Below are 22,952 nucleotides of genomic sequence, written 5' to 3' on the forward strand. Positions count from 1 at the left end.
AATTTGGTAGCGAATAATCAATTATAATAAGGATAAATTACATTTTTCGTCCTTTATGTTTGTACCAGATTTTGCAATTGATAACCTTTAACTTCAATAATTACAGTCACGGCTCTTTTTTTGTAAAACTCATTACACTCTACGTCCTTTAGCACTAACCAGGTTATAATTTCAAGTTAAATCTATCCACTTAAGGGTATTATGGTCATTTCACAATTTTGTTTAAAATGTTTCTTAATTAATAAATAGAGTAAATTACAAGTTTTGTCCTTTATGTTTGTATCAAATTGCAGGCACGAGTTTTGTCCTTAACGTTTCAAAATCTTGCATGGTGTGTCCTTTGAGCCTAACTTGATTAATTTTAATTGTTAAGTAAAGGGTAAATTGGTCTTTTTACTTATTTTGATTTAAAAAAAAACTACTTTAATAATTTTAATTAGGTTAATAAACAATAGCGTTTGAAAATAATTAATTCCTCATTTATTTATCCAAACCTGGATCTGGCTACCACCACACCTCCGTCATCATCTCCGGCAATGCTATCGGAATTAACAGACAAACCACCACCGTCATTGTCAGCGTCATCGCAAACTACCTCTGTTCTCTTCGTTACTTCCACATTGTCACACACTCCGAGCAAACACTCATCAGCACGAGATTTACAGACAAACCACCGCCGCCGCAACGGAGCTCGAATCCATCTCAAAAACTGTAAATCATGACTCAATCTCACCATTTCTGTCTTCAATCTCTAATACAGACGGTTCTGATAAGTCTCCGGTACGTAGACAATGCGTTCGCTTAATCTCTACGCTGTCCGAATCAAATGGGTATTTTTGCAGTAACCGTCGATCAAAGTCAGTAGGTTTATACACTGAATTGATTGAATATATATCTTGCCCCAAAAGTTCATGTTTACTTAAACAAACCCAAAAGTTCACTAGTTCATCATTGTTGTTTGATTCTTTCCAATAAACTCAGATGTGGGTATACATGTATGATTTATTTGTGTTTGTTATTAATGGGTTTTTGAAGAGATGAACTGGCTGTGTCTGATGACTTGATCTTGTGAAGAAGATGTGGTTTTTTTAATGTTTCTAATTGGGCTTCTTGAAAACGTGATTTTAGATGATGATTATTTTATTTTCTATTGTGATTTGGGGGCAAAATGATATGATTTTACGAGAAAATTCAGATAGGTTTTTGAATTTAAATGATTTTATATGATTGTCACCACACCTCTTGTTTTTGAATTTTTGATCCACTGGAAGATATATCATTGGTGGTTCTGGTGTAAGGATTGTGGTCCTAGTGTGAGGGTGTTGGTGTGAGGATGGTGATTGCAGGTGGTAGTTGTCACACCCCAACCAATGGCGGAAACATCGGGATGAGACGAAGTGTGAAGATTGCTCGAGACATCATAACGCTAATAATTGTGACAAGTATTTAAATAATCATTTCATTTCATTTCTAAAGAATCAAGTACAAGGTTTTGAAACAAAGTACAACAACATGAATAATAAAATGATACAATACGAATACAATTCTTTCTAAGTGGGTATCTGAGCATCCTACTAGATTCCATGCATCGTCAACATCCACCTGTAACATGTTAAAATAAAGTTCAATGCAAAAGCAAAGGCGAGTATACAAGTTTGATACGTACATAGCAAAAGATAAGTTTGAACAATTCCTCATAGCAAGCATGTGATTCAAGATGAACATTTAAATATGGTATGTATCTAACATATCAAACCAAGGAAACGCAATATGCTCATGACATAACCGAAGATAAAGAGGCGGGTCGTTAATCCTATAGCGCTACATATGTCACGGTTTGGCTCGTACGAAGTTAATGATAAATTCAACACATAAGATAAATCCAAGTTTAAAGCATCAAGCCATCACGTATACAAGCATGTTATAGGAATGTTCATGTGTTTAAGCAAAATGTTCATGTGTAAGTTTGTTGATAGATAAACATGTTACACCCCAAAAGTGGTAAAAGTAAAAAGGGGAATACGAGTATACTCACAAAGTTTGCATATGCTTTCCAATTATCCATTTATTGACGAGTTGATGAGGTTAGAAGATTGAATGTGTAGGGTTAAAGTTCAGGTATGCTTAGAGTCGAGATTCGGTATTAAAACAACATATAAGTAAGATATGAGAATAGCATGTGAAAATAATCATCTTCAACACTTAACACTTGTGTGACACTTGGTAACCACAAGGGTTATGATAATGTTTTCATGAGTTGAACACCCATAAGAATCACAACAAGGTTTAGGTCTTAGGTGATGTTCTACTACTTTAACATATAAACACGAGTTCAACATCAAAGGTTCGAATGAGTGTATATATATATATAGGTTAAGTACTACATATTATTTAGTCCAATAATTCAAGTAGGAGGTAGAAGATTAGGATCTTCATTTAGGCACCTCGTGTTATCATAGATGTCATGTATGGGGTAGGAAGAACATACTTCCATTTAGGAACCCCTTGAATGTTCACCACTTCACTTGATGTAAAAACAACCAAGGAGGGTCACGAACTAGGATTAGCACAATAACATAAACAACCTAACTATAGAGAAATCATCAAATCATGTGAGGATTGTATGTAGGACAACCCAAGTTGTTCCCTAATCACTCATGTATCAAAGGCTATGTTTGACATGATTTGTGGGTTGAAACCCTAGACAAAACACCAAGTTTATGAGGTTTAATCCTCTGATTTTAAATGTCTCAACCTTGTTTTTAAGCTTAACCAACCATGGGATAAGTTGTAAGCATTAGGACATAGGTATGAGATGTGTTGAACACAAGTTACATAGGCATAAACAAGTTTTTGATGAACATAAAAACAAACAGAAAGTTTATGGATGATTTCGGGGCATTTCCAGGTCTGATTTCTCCAAGGAGAAGACTAGGAATCGAACCCCATGATTATCCAAGTAAGTAGGAAAAAGAATCAAGTGATTTCGTTAAGAAATGAGTGAGTTATGCTCATTTTCGTGAAGGGGTGTCAATCTGCTCGAACCTTTGCTTTCAGCTACGGTTTGGAGGATGTTTTGAGAGTTTTTAGTGTTGCAAAAGTGGTAGAGAGGCTGGTTATAAGTGGTATTTATAGGGGGAAGCATTAGGGTTTCAATGGGTTGGGCTTTGGAAGTGTTTAGAAGGGGTTACACCTTGAAACTAGCCCACAAAACCCAACTATATGGGGCTGAATTTTACTGAATTGGGGCTGCCATATCTCTTTATTTTTTTATTTTTTTAAAACATTATAATGAGTAATTTTGTTAGTTAAGTTGTGTAATAATATGCAACAATGTTTCCCCTAACTTGTAACAAGGTGAAATATGAAATAAAACATGATTTAACTATGTAAAAAGTGTAATGTACAAGTATGTAACATGTTTGTAAGTGACAAGTATATGTCACATATTAGATGATTAACCGTTGTATAAATAAGCATATTATTAGGGGTTTTTAGGTATCAACAATTTAAGGACAAGCATGGACATGCATCGTGAACAAGTATCGTATAAGTATGAATTACAAATAAGGATTCGATGTACAATGAATTCGAACGTATGAACATGTATGAATATGTAGATGGTGAATTTAAAGAAATACGAATTTTATTTATGATCCAAGTCTCGGATTTTACAACGAGAAGACGACTATAATAATACAAGATTTTCAAAAATAACATTACAAGGCGAGCTTTCTAATTATGGAAAGTACGTAGAAGCAGGGCGTTACAGTAGTGATAGAGAGAAAGTGTGTATTTTAGAGAGAGAGTGTGTGTGTTTAGGTATATATAATTCATTTTTATTATTTATTAATGTCAGTAAATTGGTATTTTAAATAACTAAGTTAAAAGACCAAACTACCCTTCACTTAACATTTAAAATTAACCGAGTTAGGCTCAAAGGACAAATCATGCAAGATTTTGAAACGTTAAGTACAAAACCCATCAAATTTAAAGGCAAAGGACACCGCCTGCAATTTGGTACAAACATAAAGGACAAAACTTGTAATTTACTCTAATAAATAAAATCAAAAAATTACATATATGAATCTTCTTCCCCAATTTCTCAAAACCCTAGAACACCATCAATCCATCATCCACTCCCGATCACAACCAAACCCCTACCACCACTCCCTTTCTTTTCAGAATCCAGCCCCTTCTACCCACACACTACAAAAACCTTCAACTTTGACTGCAGAATAAAAACATGATCCAGCCCCTTCTACCCAATTCTTCACGCTACGACAGACCTGCCTTTAAACTCGCCATGACTTTGTCCACCAGACGATTGCTGACTGGGGCTCTTGTGGTCGTCAGTCTTTCTCTGCTGAGACTGAGATTGCACAGAAGTTGAACCCTTGCTTGAAGTTCCATCCCATTTCCGTTTGCTGTCACTAGAGGTACCCGAAGTAGTTGCAGCACCTATGCGCTTTGGTAACTTGTTCTGCTCCACCGCCTGATCAGTGAGACGGTGAGCCAACTGAACAACCTGCTGGATAGTAGTCAAGTTTGCTGAAGTCACATGACTTTGGATCTCTGGCACCAAGCCCTTGAGATAGAGTTCAATTCGCTTATACGGAGGGTCCACCATAGTAGGACACAACAAGGCAAGCTCATGCGATCTCTTAGTATACGCCTCAATCTCTGACCCCGTCATCTTGAGGTTGTAGAACTCGTCTTCCAACTTATGGATGTCATCGCGACTGCAGTATTCCTCCCTGATCATTTCCTTGAAAGTTTCCCATGGGGTGGCGTTGGCAGCAACCAACCCCAGCATTTGCACTTGAGCATTCCACCACGTGAGGGCCAAACCCTCGAGAGTACCAGTAGCATACTTCACCCTGCGCGCTTCAGGGCATTCACACATTTCGAACACAGATTCTAGTTTCTCAAACCAGTGGAGGAGACCTACTGCTCCTTCAGTTCCGCTAAAAGTAGTGGGTCGGCAGTCCATAAAGGTCTTAAAAGTGCACACCGGTGCCTGAGCATGTTGACCTAAGGTAGGTGAAAGAAAGACAGAGTTTAACACAAAGGTTGGTTCACGAGAGTAGGATCCTAAAGATCCTAGAATAAGTTCGGACTGCAGGATATACCTCCTGCGTATGCAGCTGCGAGTGCTGCGGCAACTCGTTCGTTGATCAAAGCCGTCAACTGGGCTTGTGTCATGTTAACGCGTCCAGACATGATTCTTCATAACAAGAGTAATACGAGTGAGAGAGGTTCGCGAAAGTACGATAGTAGGATAGAGTAAGCACGCACGTCTTCAAACACAGTAGTTATACTAATCAAGCATACCATGAGCAATGTACTATATAACTAGCAAGTAGGCAATACACACATATCATATCACCTAGAATGTCGAGCCTTGCATGTGGAGTGAAGCGTCGTTGTGGACCGTTGAGCACTAAACCGGTTATAGTCTGGTTTTAACAAAAACGTTTCTCCTTTATTAAGACCAAGTTCACTATAACCAATGGCTCTGATACCAATCTGTCACACCCCCAAAATCCACCCGCGGAGTACTACCGCTTGGAGGCGTGACTGACCAGGATCCAGCCACCAATCATACTGAACAAGCATATAAACAGTTATAAAAGTTTAACCAATACGATTGGTGTTTCAAACAAACAAAGTTTAAGTTGCAAGCGGAAGCATAAGTCTCAAAAGTAAAACATAAGTTCGAATAGTTTCAAGTTTAACATAGTACGCAGCAATCCGTGTCCCCCAACGACTCTCCTCCATGCAAGCTCCAGCTGAGTACCTATGGTCCTGCAAAGCATGTAGTAACGAGTCAACAACTAGTTGAGTGAGTTCACAGTTGGGTGTTCGTTTTAGTTGTTTCGAAAACAGTTTCCTTTAGCTGGCATCCTGCCGTGGGGGTTACCCCATAGTTTAAAAAAAACGTGACTTGTTCATTCCCAGTTACTCTGGCATTCCAGCCGTGGGGGCTACCCCATGTTAGTTATCAGGCATTTCGGCCGTGGGGGCTACCCCATGCGTACACTAGACTCGTTACCATATCGACTGCTGACTGTAGTCATGTTTATGTGCCCTGAAACTGTCAATGTCTATCATCATTGACGTGCCCCAGATCCATTAGTTCACGCCCGTCCTCTGCGACACGGTGTGAGGTTTGTCAGACCTAAATAGCGCTATCTAACTAATGACCCGCTCGCCATTGGCCAGGCGATTAAATCGATATAAAAAGGAGGGACTTCGTGATAGAGTTTTGGTCTAGTACGAGTTATCCGTCCGTCCGGACGAGGAATCACATTCCTGAACCACTGCTGTCCTACCCAAGGAGGACGAGGAACCCACGTTCCTTAACCCCATTCCCAACCCAGGGAATCCCATGCTTTGTAGAGGGTGTGAACTCACCTTGGTTTGCTCGGCAGTTAAATCACAGAAAGGTCAATCAAGTTGCAAGTGGTCAACTATGTCCTAACATAGATACCATTTATATCAGATTCAAACCAAGCAGTGCACGTACAAGTAGCAATCACGGCATACAAGTTCTATCATGGCAGTTTAACAACAGTGCACAGTATTTTCAATTAACAGTAGCACATTTGGCCCATAAGTTCAGTCCAACTACTTAAGCCTAAAACACGTATTAAACAGTTAACACAGAAGCCCATAAGCCCGGCCCATTAACGTAGGCCCATAACTAAGCAAGCCCAATAAGCGTGGTTTCGAGTCGCAACCGGACTCGCAAGCATGGTTGCGGGTTATGCTGTTTGTGTTGATCATGGATGGTTGTGAGTCGCAACCTATGTCGCAACCATGGTTTCGGCTGATCATGCTAAGGTTTCGAGTCGCAACGGGACTCGCAACCTGTGTCGCAACTGGTGGTCTCGGCTTGTAATGCTGTGGTTGCGAGTCGCAACCAGGGGTTCCGACTCCCCAACAGTTGCTGATTCTGCACAGTTGTACTATCCAATGAAATTCAAATGTCATGCAACATTATATGGTACTATCCACTAAAACATGTTTTGTTGTCTATCATTTAGCTAAAGTGGATCAAACATAGCAGAATTCAAATATTCAAGCACCTTCATAACACATTCAACTAGTTCTTCATATATTCATATCATGTTCATGTTGTTCATCATATCAATCAACCCTTATTCAAACACATTATGCATTCATCCTACTCAAAACTATCAACACACTTGAACATACTTATTAAATGGTTTCATTCATCACAAAACATCGATTTTTAGGACATTTATCCGATTCTTATGTAAGCGGTTTCATGTTCATCAACCTAAGTGGTTTGAATCACATTTAAACACAAGATACCATAGCCCATCATGCAATATGTATCCGAAATCAAGACATATTAACCGGTTATCAACATTATACACATTAGAACATCATATACATTAGGAATCATCATGGAACACTAATATCAAACACAATAAACATCATATCGAGCTAACGTCACAATAAACATCATAAACACTAACCGGTTGATGGGTTTCCAAGTGTGTGTGAATCTTCCAACCGATTTCGTGTGTGAGCCGATCCAAGAGTCCAAAAATCCGAGAATGAGGGAGTGAAGGTGATGTTTGGTTTCAAGGGTTTTTAGAGAGGGAAAGAGTGAGAGTGTGGGTGTGTGTTGATCAAAAATGACAAGGTTAGCTAGGGTGATATATATATATATACTAGTTCAAGTGGTGCACCCTAAAGGGTTTCGGATGAGGGTTTACGGCCCAAATGGCCCAACCGGCCAAAGGCCTAAACCGGCCTAATGGTTACTGTTCACTCGAGACCACATGGTCTCGAGTCGGGTCCTTGTTGTCTCGGGTCGCATACATACAAGCATACACATAAGCATAATATATAATCACATAGGGTGTTCACATATTGTTCATTAAGCCAACAATTAATTAATCACATAACGTTTCAAGTCGGTTACACTATAATACACGAAAGGTTCTAAATTTCGAGTTGTCACATCATCCCCAAGTTGAAAGAAATTTCGTCCCGAAATTTGATGGCACTCACTGAGGAAGCTAGTTAAGTTGCATGGTTTTCCCGGTTTTCCTGGGGTGTCACATCCTCCCCCCGTTGATCTGGAATTTCGTCCCGAAATTCCGTAGCTTCAGCCTCAGTAGTGGTCGTACCGTTTGCAAACAGTTGGGGATACTTTTGTTTCATCCGATCTTCACGCTCCCAGGTGAACTCTGGGCCGCGACGTGAGTTCCAACGAACTCGAACGAGAGGTATTCTAGTGCTCTTGAGGACCTTAACATCCCGGTCCGTGATTTCGACTGGTTCCTCGACGAATTTTAACTGTTCGTCGATCGTGAGTTCCTTCAGAGGAACTACGTGGGTCTCATCTGACAGATATTTCTTCAGATTCGACACATGGAAAACGTTGTGAACTGCACCGAGTTCTGCTGGTAAGTTCAGTCTGTAGGCCACCTTGCCTATTTTCTCAATGATTTCGAATGGTCCAACATATCGTGGGTTGAGTTTGCCTCGTTTACCAAAACGAACCACACCCTTCCAGGGTGAAACTTTGAGTAAAACCCGCTCCCCAACCTGGAGCTCAAGTGGTTTCCTGCCCTTATCGGCGTAGGCCTTCTGACGGTCACGGGCGGCCGCCATGCGTTGTCGTATTTGAGCAATCCGCTCAGTAGTGTCTACCACATGTTCCGGACCTGTGATTTGACTATCCCCCACCTCTGCCCAACAAAGAGGTGACCGGCATTTACGTCCGTACAATGCCTCAAATGGAGCAGCTTTAATGCTGGTGTGGTAGCTGTTATTGTATGAAAATTCCACAAGTGGCAGATGCTTTTCCCAGCTGTTGCCAAAGTCGATTACACATGCACGGAGCATGTCTTCTAAGGTCTGAATAGTGCGCTCGGACTGTCCGTCCGTCTGTGGGTGATACGCTGTGCTCATATCTAGACGTGAGCCAAAAGACTTGTGCATTGCCTGCCACAGTTCCGAAGTAAAACGTGCATCTCGATCAGAGATGATAGAGGTGGGCACCCTGTGCCTCGAAACAACTTCCTTGAGGTATATCTCCGCTAGAGTGGAGAATTTATCCGTTTCTTTAATTGCCAAGAAGTGTGCGGATTTCGTGAGTCGATCCACGATCACCCAAATAGTATCGTTTCCGCGTTGAGATCTGGGTAGGCCAGTAACGAAATCCATGGAAATTTGCTCCCATTTCCATTGTGGTATCTCTGGTTGCTGGAGTAGGCCTGAGGGTTTCTGATATTCTGTCTTGACTCGCGCACAGGTCAAACACTTGCTGACGTAAGTTGCTATGTGGGCCTTCATGCTAGGCCACCAATACGTAGTTTTGATGTCGTGGTACATCTTATCCGAACCAGGGTGTACCGAGTAGCGAGATTTGTGTGCTTCATCCAACACAAGTTCTCGTAGGTTGCCATAGAGTGGGACCCAGATGCGTCCTGTCACGTAGTAAGCACCGTCTTCCTTCTGCTCTAAGCGTTGTCATGACCCGCGTAGGGCTTCGGCTCTTACGTTTTCCGGTTTCAGTGCTTCTATCTGAGCAGCTCGTATTTGCGAAGGTAGACTAGAATGGATCGTGAGTTGTAAAGCTCTTACGCGCTTAGGCACAGTGTCCTTTCAACTTAGGGCGTCGGCCACAACATTCGCCTTGCCCGGGTGATACCTGATGGAGCACTCGTAGTCATTTAGTAGCTCGACCCATCGTCGTTGCCGCATATTCAGTTCCTTCTGCTTGAATATGTGCTCTAGGCTCCTGTGGTCGGTGTAGATGGCGCACTTGGTTCCGTACAGGTAATGCCGCCATAGTTTAAGTGCGAAAACAACAGCTCCCAGCTCCAAATCGTGTGTAGTGTAGTTCTTCTCGTGAACTTTGAGTTGTCGTGAGGCGTAGGCTATGACTTTATCTCGTTGCATCAATACACAACCAAGACCTTGAATTGATGCATCACAGTAAACCACAAAATCGTCTGTGCCCTCTGGCAATGAAAGGATAGGTGCACTACAAAGTCTATCCTTTAGATGCTGAAAAGCTAACTCTTGTGCATTTCCCCAATGATAAACAACGCCTTTCTGCGTTAGCGAGGTGAGAGGCTGCGCGATCTTAGAAAAATCATTAATGAATCTCCTGTAGTAACCTGCCAATCCCAAGAATTGGCGAATTTCCTTTGGTGTACGAGGTGCAGGCCAGTTCTTAATAGAGTCTACCTTGGATGGATCAACGTGAATCCCATCCTTGTTTACCACGTGGCCTAGGAAATGGACCTCACGAAGCCAGAAGTCGCATTTCGAGAACTTCGCGTAAAGCTGTTCTGTTCGAAGGAGTTCCAGAATAAGTCGTAGATGCTGTTCGTGCTCCTCTTTACTCTTAGAATAAATCAGGATGTCGTCGATGAAGACTATAACGAATTTGTCCAGATAGGGCTTGCACACTCGATTCATCAAGTCCATAAAAACTGCGGGTGCGTTCGTCAGCCCAAACGGCATGACCAAAAACTCATAGTGCCCATATCGAGTCCTAAAGGCTGTCTTAGAGACATCCTCTTCTCGAACTCTCAGCTGGTGATATCCCGATCTCAGATCAATCTTTGAGTAGTAGCTCGACCCCTGCAACTGGTCGAACAAGTCGTCAATGCGCGGTAGAGGATAACGGTTCTTCACAGTCACCTTGTTGAGTTCACGATAGTCGATACACATTCTGAAGGTACCGTCCTTCTTCTTCACAAATAGTACTGGGGCTCCCCAAGGCGATGAGCTAGGACGAATGAAACCCTTATCCAAGAGTTCTTGTAGTTGCGTGGAGAGTTCTTCCAATTCTGATGGAGCTAAACGATAAGGTGCACGGGCTATAGGCGCAGCTCCAGGAGCTAATTCAATCTGAAACTCGACTTGGCGATGGGGTGGAAGACCAGGTAATTCCTCAGGGAATACCTCAGGATAGTCACGTACAACTGGAAAATCTTCTAGCTTCTTCTCTTTCTCTGTGATGCCAGTAACGAGAGCCAAAACTGCAATGTGGCCCTTTCGTAAGCACTTCTGGGCTTTAAGAAGAGAGATGATGTTCTCAACAGCACTCCTCTTGTCGCCACGAATCAGGAGAGGTTCATTACCAAAACCAGGAATACGAACGATCTTCTCGTTGCAAAGGATCTCTGCTCGATGTTGGGATAACCAATCCATCCCAATGACAACGTCGAAACTACCCAAGACGATAGGGATAAGGTCAATAGAGAAGGTCTGGTTAGCGAGAATAAGTTGGCAACCTTTGACTACGTGTGAGGCCTCCAAACTCTTACCATTGGCTAGCTCTACAGTGTGCTTGGTGTTCAGGGGGGTTGGAATACGCTTAAGCATTCGACTAACTTCTAGTGACACATAGCTAGTATCGGCGCCTGAATCAAATAAAACTGTAACATAAAAGTCGTCGAGAAGGAACTTACCCGTCACCACATTGGGATCATTCCTTGCTTCACCTTGACCAATCACGAACACTCGTCCCTTGGCACCATTGTTGTTGTGGTTCCCATTGTTACCATTCCCCTGATTGTTGTTGTTGTTGTTGTTCTGGTTCAGTTGGGGACAATCTTTCTTGAAGTGGCCTTCAGCTCCACACTGAAAGCATCCTTTGTTGTTACCCTGTTGTTGTCGCTGGTTCTGTTGAGGTTGCTGACGATTCTGGTTGGCGGGGTATGCGCTCCTACAATCCTTTGCAACATGACCAGGCTTGTTGCACCGATGACAGTTGCCCCTGGTGCATGGCCCACTGTGGTGTAGGTTGCAGCGATTGCATTTGGGGTGATTCCCCTTGTACCCACCATGACTTTGTCCACCAGACGATTGCTGACTGGGGCTCTTGTGGTCGTCAGTCTTTCTCTGCTGAGACTGAGATTGCACAGAAGTTGAACCCTTGCTTGAAGTTCCATCCCATTTCCGTTTGCTGTCACTAGAGGTACCCGAAGTAGTTGCAGCACCTATGCGCTTTGGTAACTTGTTCTGCTCCACCGCCTGATCAGTGAGACGGTGAGCCAACTGAACAACCTGCTGGATAGTAGTCAAGTTTGCTGAAGTCACATGACTTTGGATCTCTGGCACCAAGCCCTTGAGATAGAGTTCAATTCGCTTATACGGAAGGTCCACCATAGTAGGACACAACAAGGCAAGCTCATGCGATCTCTTAGTATACGCCTCAATCTCTGACCCCGTCATCTTGAGGTTGTAGAACTCGTCTTCCAACTTATGGATGTCATCGCGACTGCAGTATTCCTCCCTGATCATTTCCTTGAAAGTTTCCCATGGGGTGGCGTTGGCAGCAACCAACCCCAGCATTTGCACTTGAGCATTCCACCACGTGAGGGCCAAACCCTCGAGAGTACCAGTAGCATACTTCACCCTGCGCGCTTCAGGGCATTCACACATTTCGAACACAGATTCTAGTTTCTCAAACCAGTGGAGGAGACCTACTGCTCCTTCAGTTCCGCTAAAAGTAGTGGGTCGGCAGTCCATAAAGGTCTTAAAAGTGCACACCGGTGCCTGAGCATGTTGACCTAAGGTAGGTGAAAGAAAGACAGAGTTTAACACAAAGGTTGGTTCACGAGAGTAGGATCCTAAAGATCCTAGAATAAGTTCGGACTGCAGGATATACCTCCTGCGTATGCAGCTGCGAGTGCTGCGGCAACTCGTTCGTTGATCAAAGCCGTCAACTGGGCTTGTGTCATGTTAACGCGTCCAGACATGATTCTTCATAACAAGAGTAATACGAGTGAGAGAGGTTCGCGAAAGTACGATAGTAGGATAGAGTAAGCACGCACGTCTTCAAACACAGTAGTTATACTAATCAAGCATACCATGAGCAATGTACTATATAACTAGCAAGTAGTTATACTAATCAAGCATACCATGAGCAATGTTCGGACTGCAAGTTTTGTGGGGTTTTAGAGAGAGGAAGGTTCTGGAGCATGCAAGATCTACACGGTGTGTTTTTTTTGTGTTTTGTTTGATTATTTTATTTATTGTGTGGATTAGAAAATGGATTAGATTTGTCTTGTTATGGAAGATAACTGAAGAAGATGACTGGAGCTGGGAATCTTTCTTCCTTTGAAGCGAGTGTAGGAGGGTCTTATGGTGGTTTAGAGTGGATGGTTGATGGTGGTTAAGAGTGGATGGCTGATGGTGGTGGTGAGAGGGAGAACTAAAGAGGGGGTGGGGGTAATGGATTTTATATGTTTAATTTTTTTTATTGTGTTGAACGGGAAAAGACAATAATGCCCTTATATGCAAGTGACATGCTATATTTAACTTAAAAGTTTAACGTTGTTAGTGCTAAAGGATCTAAGGTGTAATGAGTTTTACAAAAAAAGGACCGTGGGTGTTATTATTGAAGTTAAAGGTCATCCATTGCAATTTGGTACAAACATAAAGGACGAAAAATGTAATTTTTCCTTATAATAATGACAACTATTGCTTGTTCACCGACAACAATTTCAACCTTACAAAATTCTCATTAGTAATTCAATTTTTTCACATATTGGTCTTTAATGGACCCTGACTAACAGAACTCTAACGCCGTTAGTCTCCGATCACCAGAAAAACGTTTTTCGTCGGAAAAAAAGTTCCTAAAGGTCCGATCTATGGTTACAAACAGGTTTGGGACGAAAACTTTGAGTTTTCCGGCCAAAATGTTGAGTTTTCCAGCCAAAATAAAGTTTTCCGACGAAAAAATATTTTTTTCGACGACCTTAATAATTGGGCCTTTTACTATAAAATGTTTCTAAAGGTTCGTAATAAGGTTACAAAAAAGTTTGAGACGAGAAAGTAGGGATGATATCGGTACGATACTGGTACCGTAAATACCATTACTGAAATTGAGGAAATGTGGATACCGATTACCGTATCGTATTTATAGATTTGGTACCGGTACGGTACCGATATTTCAGTAATTTACCACATTGGTACCGCTTTGGTGTCATCCATTGTTTTACCTGAAAAAATATCATTTGCAACCCATCCATCCATTATTAACTAAATTAGAGTAATATATAGAAGAATATAAACAAACTGTAAACATATTAAGTAGTCAAAAAAAATCAAAAGATAAACATCCATATGTTCGACTTTTAACATCCAAATTCCAGCATGTCTAAAAAAACATCATAATTGATTAAAAATAACCAAACAAAAGAAATTTGATATTGGTTTAATCTCGTTAATCGCTTTGCATTTTCCCTTTTCCTCTTTCGTTTTGCATATTTATCGCATCTTCAATCTCTGTAGAAAATCAAGAAAGAAAGTTAATAAATATTATTTGACAACCAAACCATTGAATAAATAAGAACTATTTTACCTATGGCAATTTCGTCATCCTTTAAAATATCATCTATGTCATCAATAATCAGCTTTCTTGATTTTCTCACCCAATCTTGAGTGCAAACCAAAGCTTCAACAATATTACTTGACAATCTTGTTCTATACGCGTCTAGGACACAACCGCTCGTACTAAACGCCGACTTGGACGCAACGGTGGAAATTTGAATTGCTAAAATATCTAATAATTAAATAGACAATTTTAATAAACAAAATTAACGTAACAAAAAAATGAAAAAGAAGCTTGAAAAGATAAAAACATTTTACCTATTAGAATTCATTATTATATTTGGTATTAATACCGGTATTTACCGAAAAATACCGGTACCGATACTGTTTTTTACCGATACCGAATTTCAAAAAATCTATTACCAATAACGGTACTGTTTATGATCGGTACGGTACGACATCGGTACGGTACCGGTATTTCGGTAAAAAATTTCATCCCTAAGAAAAAGTTGAGTTTTCTGCCCAAAAAGGAGTTTTCCGACCAAAACGACTGGAGACTAACGACGTTAGGGTTCTGTTAGCCAGGGTCCATTGAAGACCAATATGTGAAAAGAGGGCACTACAAGTGGGAGTTTTTGAAGTTGGGACCGTTGCCGGCCCAACGGGCAATAGTTAGGATTATTAAAATCCATTATTCATTTCTTTTATAACTATTGTTAAGCACTCCCATATTGTGGCGGGGTAAAACCATGTCAAATAGCATCAATGTCACACCACCGCGAGCGACCATCAACACTGAATTTGCGGCATGTTAATGCGAAGAAATTAGATCAAAATGTAAAACATGGAAAATAATAACTAAGTCGATCTAAGACCCACACGTTATGGCGAACCTGCTAAATGAGAAAAAAAATAAACGACGTAAAACGTTGAACCACAAGCACATTGCGTCCTGTTAACTCGTAAAACTTAGAACGAAACGTAAAAATGTTGAATCACACACGCATGTTGCACTGTGTTAACTCGCAAAATTAGAAAGAAGTGTAAAACAAAAAATTTGCGAAAGATGAAAAATATAGGGAACCAAAGTTGAAAGTAAAAAAAGCTGTAAGGTTAAATTGGAAAAGATAAAAAGTTTTGGGTTAAAGTAAAAAATTCAAATAATTTTGGGTTAAAAGTAATTTATCAAATACTTTTGGACAAAAGTAAAAAAATCAAATTTATTTTGAAAAACTCCTTAAGCATTATCTACAACACCTATATGTTAATTTCTTGTTCATTTTATTTATAGTTTCCTCAAAATTACTATTCTATTAGGCATTAGCCTAAATAAAGTTTTATTTATTGTTTTTTGGTTTTATGTATATCATTATGTGTAAAAAATACAAAAATATAAACTTTTTTAAAACAAACGAGCCTGCTCGAGCTTTTGACGAGCCAAACGCGATCCCAATTTTCCAGCTCATTAAGAAAAAATGAGTTAGCTCGGCTTGATTCGATTTTTTAAACAAGCCGAGTCTGAGCCCACCTGGTTCGGTTCGGCCCGCCTCGTTTACGGCCTTAATTATCTATATTTTTGGTTGGTCTACAACTCTATATTTTGACTTAAATTTCTAATTTTTAGCAAATGACTAGGATCAAATATAATACGTATTCATAATCTATACATATAATAAAAGAAACCATTTTCGGGACACTTGTCATCATATTAGGCCATGTGTTATAGATAATTATTATTTAGTTTAATTAATCTCTTTTAATTAATTATAGATAATCATCCTATTAAATTATTTAGTTTAATCTCTTATAGATAATTATTATTTAGTTTAATTTTAATTTAATCTCTTCTAGAAAAAAGTTCATAATTATTTATTAACGAAACATATTTTTTTAATAAATTATCTAACCATAAATTTTAAAATTCGTTTGATGAAAAGGGAACACACTCAAATATCTTATTTATTTATTATGAGGATTTTAATTATTGTCTATTAGTTTATTTTTAGAAATTTATACATAGTTAGGTTCAATATTTGTTTTGTCATATTGTTATTATTAAATTAAATATATAACTTGATTGTTTGTACTTAGGTTCTTAATCTGTTTGTCATATTATTATAACTAATATATTTATTTTTGTATCATTTTCAAAGATTACATGTTTCTTTGATGAATTTTATAATAGTAACATACATCATCTTTATATTAACTCATTTATGTCAATTTGGTATATAAACGTCTCCATCTTTGGTTTGCATTTACAAGAAATTTTATTATATAGTTTAGATTGTTCAACCCGTGTAACACACGGGGAACTAACCTAGTTATTTTTATATACGTTTTCAGTTGTTCTATATTTTAAACATATTTTTTTTTTCCGAAATACCGCCACATCGATGTCGAGGCAATTTACTAGTAACCACTACTTAGGCCCAACAATCTTGACCCAAATATGTAAATTTGGCCCTGATCTAGACACTAACAATCTTTATGCTTTAGGGGTCAGAAACTCTCAAGACTACAGGAACAAGCACAAGCAACCACCACCAGCAACAACCGTTGTAGATGAACCAAACATCACTCAGACCCTTACAAGATTTTACCCATTTACTCAAAACATGCATATCCACTCGAGATCTCTTCACCGGAAAAACCCTCCACACAATCTACATCAAACACCTCATCCCCCATTCCACCTATCTCTCCAACCACTTCATCCTCTTATACTCCAAATGCCGCCGTATATCCGCCGCCCACACCACCTTCAACACTATCCCACACCCAAACATATTCACCTTCAACACCATCATCTCAGCCTACGCTAAAGAGTCCCAACCCCACATTGCCCACCAACTGTTCGACCAAATTCCCCAACCAGATATCGTGTCTTACAACACCCTTATTGCAGCCTATGCTGACCGCGGTGAAACCCGGCCTGCGATCGACTTGTTTGTTGAAATGCGTGAGCTTGGGTTTGATATGGATGGGTTTACATTCTCTGCTGCTGTTACTGCAGCTTGTAAGGATGTTAAATTGATTTGTCAGCTTCATAAGTTGGCGATTTCGGGTGGGTTTATCTCTTATAGTTCGGTTAATAATAGTCTAATTAGTTACTATAGTAAGAATGGGTTGTTGGGTGAGGCTGAATGTGTTTTTGAGCATATGGGTGGGAACAAAGATGAGGTGACATGGAATTCGATGATCGTGGCGTATAGCCAGCATCGAGAAGGGTTAAAGGCGCTTTCTTTGTACTGGGAAATGGTTTGTTTAGACTTAACTGTTGATATATTTACTTTAGCTAGCGTGTTAACCGCGTTTACCTGTTTGGAAGATTTACGCGGTGGGATTCAGTTTCATTGTCAGTTAATCAAGAAAGGGTTTAATCAGAATACTCATGTGGGAAGCGGTTTAATTGATTTGTATTCGAAATGCGGTGGGGGTATGTTGGATTGCGAGAAAGTGTTTGCGGAGATTGTTGAACCGGATTTGGTTTTGTGGAACACTATGGTTTCGGGGTATTCGCAGAACGATGATCTGTCGGAAGAGGCTTTATGTTGTTTTAAACAAATGCAACGCGAAGGTTACCGTCCGGATGATTGTACGTTCGTTTGTGTCATTAGTGCAAGCTCTAATCTTTCGTCACCGAATCAAGGAAAGCAAATTCATTGTCTTGCGTTGAAATCCGATATCCCGTCGAATAGAATCTCTGTGAATAATGCTCTAATCACCATGTACTCGAAGTGTGGAAATTTGAAAGATGCACGAAAAGTGTTCGATAAAATGCCGGAACACAATACGGTTACTTTCAATTCTTTGATCACTGGTTATGCACAACATGGTTTTCCGATGGAAGCATTGCATCTTTTTGACCGCATGCTTGAAACAAACGTAACCCCTACGAGTATCACGTTTATATCAATCCTGTCTGCGTGTGCACACACGGGAAAAGTGAAGGAAGGAAGAGAACATTTTCGCTTAATGACGGATAAATTTGGTATCGAACCGGAGGAAGAACACTTTTCCTGTATGATTGACCTTTTGGGCCGAGCGGGTCAACTCGAGGAAGCTGAACGACTCATCGAGTCAATGCCGTTCAACCCCGGGACCGTAGGATGGGGTGCTTTACTCGGATCGTGTAGAACTCATGGGAATTTGGAACTAGCGGTTAAAGCAGCCGAACAATGTCTCCTTCTCGATCCTTCTAACGCAGCCCCATATGTGATTCTTGCACACATGTATGCGAAAGCTAACAAATGGGAAGAAGTGGCAACGGTTCGAAAGCGTATGAGAAACAACGGAGTGAAAAAGAATCCGGGTTGTAGTTGGATCGAAATAAACAAGAAGATTCACGTGTTTGTTGCAGAAGATAGCTCGCACCCAATGTTGAATGAGATTAATAACTATTGGGAAAATTTGTTAAAGAAGATGAAGCAAGTGGGATACGTGCCCGATGTGGTTAGAGATGATGAAAACGCGCGGCATAGTGAAAAACTAGCCGTTGTGTTTGGGTTGTTATCGACTAAAGATGGGGAACCTCTTTATGTGGTGAAGAATTTGAGAATATGTAATGATTGTCATAACGCGATCAAGATCATATCGGGTTTGACTCGAAGGGAGATTACGGTAAGAGATGCTCGCAGGTTCCATTGTTTTAAAGATGGACGATGTTCGTGTGGAGATTATTGGTGAAAAAGTATACATTGACTGACCTAAACAGTGTCGATGTGCATTGGTTTAATGTAATCTGCTTGACTGTATCAAAGTAGACCTTGCAAGTTTAACCCAAATATTTAAAAATGGGTTTATCTGGGCTTTTAATATTAGGTTGTGGGCTGTATATTACTTTCGCTAGGGTTTGATGATTCTTGTAAGAGGAAAAATGGTTATGAAAGAGATGTGATGGTAAGGCTGGTGGGTGTGAGGGCGCCACCCTGCCACCTCAGCCTCCATAGTGCCCCCAGGGCTCCATCGTCCACACCGCCGTAATTAAAGGGGGGGGGGGGGGCGCCATCATACTTCCGCCAGCATGTTAACGAGCAAAGGGGGGGCTCCATCGACGTTGATTAGCTTTAAAGGGGGGGCGCTATAAAGCCCCTAGCCACACCCTCCACACCCTACAATTTAAAGGAGGGGGCTTTAAAGCTCTTGTGTGACGTGGCGGTGAGGTGGCGTGATAAAGCCCCTAGCCACACCCTCCAGCCTAATGATGAACTTGCAAGACAAAGGCTGCGGCTATTGCGATAAGGGTTTAGATTTTTATCGATTTCTTCATCTGCCAAGCTTCCGAGGTTTGATTTTTCTTTTCTTACTTCGACTTCCAATGATTTACAGATTTAGGATACTTGTTTTGAAAGATTTGGTGTTCTTTTTTTTTTTTTTTTTTTTTTTTTTTTTTTTTGTGACTCTGTTCAGTGTTCAGTTTAAGGGGTTGACATTATGTATCTCAGTATGTTATCTGATTTTTTATGATATTCGATTATTCAGTTTTAGGAAACGTTTCTTTTTTCTTACATTCTGATTTTGACCTAATTGTTAGTTGATTTCTCCTTGTTCTGGTTTGATCTATGTTTTCTCCTGGACTTTCTTTGTTTTGGACATTGTTTTGATTTTACTTGTTCAAGGTTTAGCTGCTAGCTGTTTGCTTCATATTCATTTTCTCTTATCACGTGTTGTGCATTATTGTTGTGATTTTTTTTTTTTTTCTAATAACATTATTTGGACTTGTTTTAAGTTATTTTACATGTTTACCTTTCCAGGATCATGTACTTCAATGCACATCACATTATAGGAGTTATGAAGATTTGGTCTTCGTATTTATATCCATTTCTGATTTCCTACATGCAGGCCCTATGAGGTTCTTGTTCCGCAACTTTGGGTCGATTTCAGGTATGTTGGGTTGACCCCGAAACACTTTCTTATTCATCTTTTTAAATATAATTTACAAATTTATAAATGATTAATGCGTTAAGTATGATTATAAAGACTATTTATTACAATAAAAATATATCTATGTATAAACCAGTTTATGAGGTTGTAATCGGAATGAAAGCAAACACTTTTTTTTCTTGTATTTTTGTTTTCAAAAGTGAACCGATGTCCTTTCCTATTTTTGTTTTTTCGAACCATAAAAACTTATGTTTGTAATGCACGTATATTGGTTGAAATTTCAAGTGAAGTTAGGGTTAGGTTCATTAGTGAACAACCCCCTTGATTGTGAACACTAGTGAACTAATCCTAGCCCTTGATTATCAATACACAAGTGTATACATAAGTGCAAATCAATGGTCAGGATCACACTCATCCAGTAAAATGTTAAAGTGAGTACAAAAAATGTTATACCTAAACTTAAATAGTACTTATAAAAGATTCTTTTTTTTTTTGTAAAGACTTTAAGGACAATTACACCAAGATAGCCGGTAAGCGGGCAACAAGCTGCGCCGCTATCCCCTTTTGAATAGCGAAACCTAACCTAGTAAAAACGAAACCCCGATCTCTAGGAGACGAAATGTTGCTGTGAACAACCCGTTGGACCCGTTCAAGAAATCTGATGGCTTCTGGGGCTAGCGAGCCAAAGGTATCAAAGGCAAAAGGGATAAAGGAATGTTGATTTTCCTCGCAGGCTTTTGCATGTTTGTCCATTTTCTTCGCTGCCGCCTTTGCAATGGTCAGGATTTGATGATGAAAATACCCTAGTGTATTTTACGATTTGATGATGTAAATTAATGGTCAGGATTTGTTCACACAGTTCACAAATACACCAGTGTTTACTCTAGAACTCCACCCTATCATTATAAGTGTCTTTTGAGATATTGATTTTGGTTTACAAAATTTTCATAATTAAAAACTGAAAGTTAATATCACAAGTATTTGTATCTATTTTGTGTCATGGTGGAAGGGTATTATAGACATTGGGACAATGTAAATATGTTCGTCTTAAGCAATAATCTTGAAACTTTGTTTTTTATATGTAGGAACACATATAATGGTTCACAAGGCTGAATGTCAAGCTAATGGTAAGATTATTTGGTCCTTGATTTGATAGTTCACTCGTCAAATTCATTTTTTTTAACGGCCAACAGAATCAATCCCGAGCACTCTTGGGGCACCCACTGGACAAACGGAGTACTCCGAGAGTAACCCGAGTCCACCACCAATTCCGGGGAAAACTCAGTAACCCACCCGCCCGTAGGCACGACAGTGAAATTACTAGTAAAACCCATTTGGCTCAAGGATCCAACCCAGGTTTCCCTGGGTCTCCCATCATTGCCCACCAGTGCCTCACTCTCTGCACCAAGTGAGAGTTGAACCTGCATCTCTCAAGAGAAATGCAAACCCTGCACCACTTGATCTGGAGATCATTGGCTCGTCAAATTCATTTTAAGGGTGTGTTTGGATATTTGTTTCGAAACTGGTTGTTTGATGTTTGTATTCACAATCAAATAATCATTGTAAGTTATAACCTCACATCCAAACACCCCCTAAAATTGAATTTTGTTCTTGCAAGAGAAAATATGAATTTACTTCATATGTCTTGCACTTCAAATAATCATTGTAAGTTATAACAAAAATATAATATTTTTTCTTTCAAAAAGCTAACATTTTGACAAGACCAAGATTCTCTCAGTGAAATGTATTATTTGTAAATATTTCATATGTATTATATATTCTTTAATGTTTGTTCTTCAACAGTGTCTTAAACAACTACCACCAACCACCATCTCACCCTAGACCACATCACACACTCCTTCAGACTCGAACCATCACCCACCCGTGCTTGGAAAACGAGGCGTATAACTTGAATCAAGATGAAGAACCAAAAAGGGTGAATCGGTGTGTAAATTACTAAATCGAATTTGGAAAGCGATGCCCGTCACGTGGGTTCAATCCGATTATGTGACAAGTGTGTATATATATTTTATGTATGTTAATTTACAAGATGATGAAGACATAGAAAGATGGAATGTTTCTTTCATAAAGTTGGTAGCTTGGATTAAAAACATAGCAATAGATTTTTTATTCTAATTATGTAGCAGTTGGCAAATTCATTAAATCTTAATTAATTTAACTTAATAAGTTAATAATCCCTCAGTCCCCCACCCACACTCAAAAAAAAAAAAAAAAAAATAAATAAATAAATAAATAAATAAAAATAAATAAAGATTAATAATCATTCTTATGAAGAATGTATGTTTTTCTGTCCACAAGCCACAGTCCAAAAATACTTGTGTGTTATTTACAGTGGGGCAGTGATGAACAGCCATGAAATTTGGTGCCCTTTATACTATCACATGTTATTGTACTTCAAAAAGAATCTCAATAATACAAAAGGTACACACACACAGTAACATTACACAATATTCCAAATCTATGACACTAAAACAAACAAAAAAACTACCTTTCAATGGTTTTATCATTTATTTGCAGCATCCAAAGTCACTCAAAACTTTTCTCACTCCTACTTCTCAACTAAAACTTCATCATTCATCTATACCCTGATAACAAATTTTGACCATTTAAATTTTATCTTCATCTTGGTCGTAATCGCGATGGTCCGTTTCCATTCCTTGAATTCTTATTTTTTTTTAAAAAATATCCCATTAAAGATCATGATT

General features: G+C 39.5%; 1 protein-coding gene across 7 annotated transcripts; it reads left to right on the plus strand.

Annotated features, from left to right (window-relative positions):
- The first annotated feature begins 16,811 nt into the window (after positions 1–16,811).
- On the plus strand, positions 16,812–22,311 carry LOC110867623 (pentatricopeptide repeat-containing protein At3g49710). Of its 7 annotated transcripts, XM_035975507.1 has the most exons (5): positions 16,812–19,628; positions 20,097–20,226; positions 20,727–21,004; positions 21,312–21,353; positions 22,030–22,311. In XM_035975507.1, the coding sequence occupies exon 1, from the start codon at positions 16,906–16,908 to the stop codon at positions 19,027–19,029; it is 2,124 nt and encodes a 707-aa protein (XP_035831400.1). In that variant the 5' UTR covers positions 16,812–16,905; the 3' UTR covers positions 19,030–19,628; positions 20,097–20,226; positions 20,727–21,004; positions 21,312–21,353; positions 22,030–22,311. The 7 variants fall into 7 exon arrangements, with proteins under 7 accessions (XP_035831400.1, XP_021972313.1, XP_021972316.1 ...); XM_022116621.2 differs by lacking the exon at positions 20,727–21,004; XM_022116624.2 differs by lacking the exon at positions 20,727–21,004 and having other exon boundaries at positions 20,185–20,226.
- Positions 22,312–22,952: the final 641 nt, after the last annotated feature.

This window comes from Helianthus annuus, chromosome 7 (genome assembly GCF_002127325.2).
Source record: "Helianthus annuus cultivar XRQ/B chromosome 7, HanXRQr2.0-SUNRISE, whole genome shotgun sequence".
NCBI classification, from domain to species: Eukaryota; Viridiplantae; Streptophyta; class Magnoliopsida; order Asterales; family Asteraceae; genus Helianthus; species Helianthus annuus.

What these genes read in the sequence shown, in the direction of transcription:
- LOC110867623 (XM_035975507.1), top strand. Translation starts at nt 16,906, where the DNA reads ATGAACCAAACATCACTCAGACCCTTACAAGATTTTACCCATTTACTC.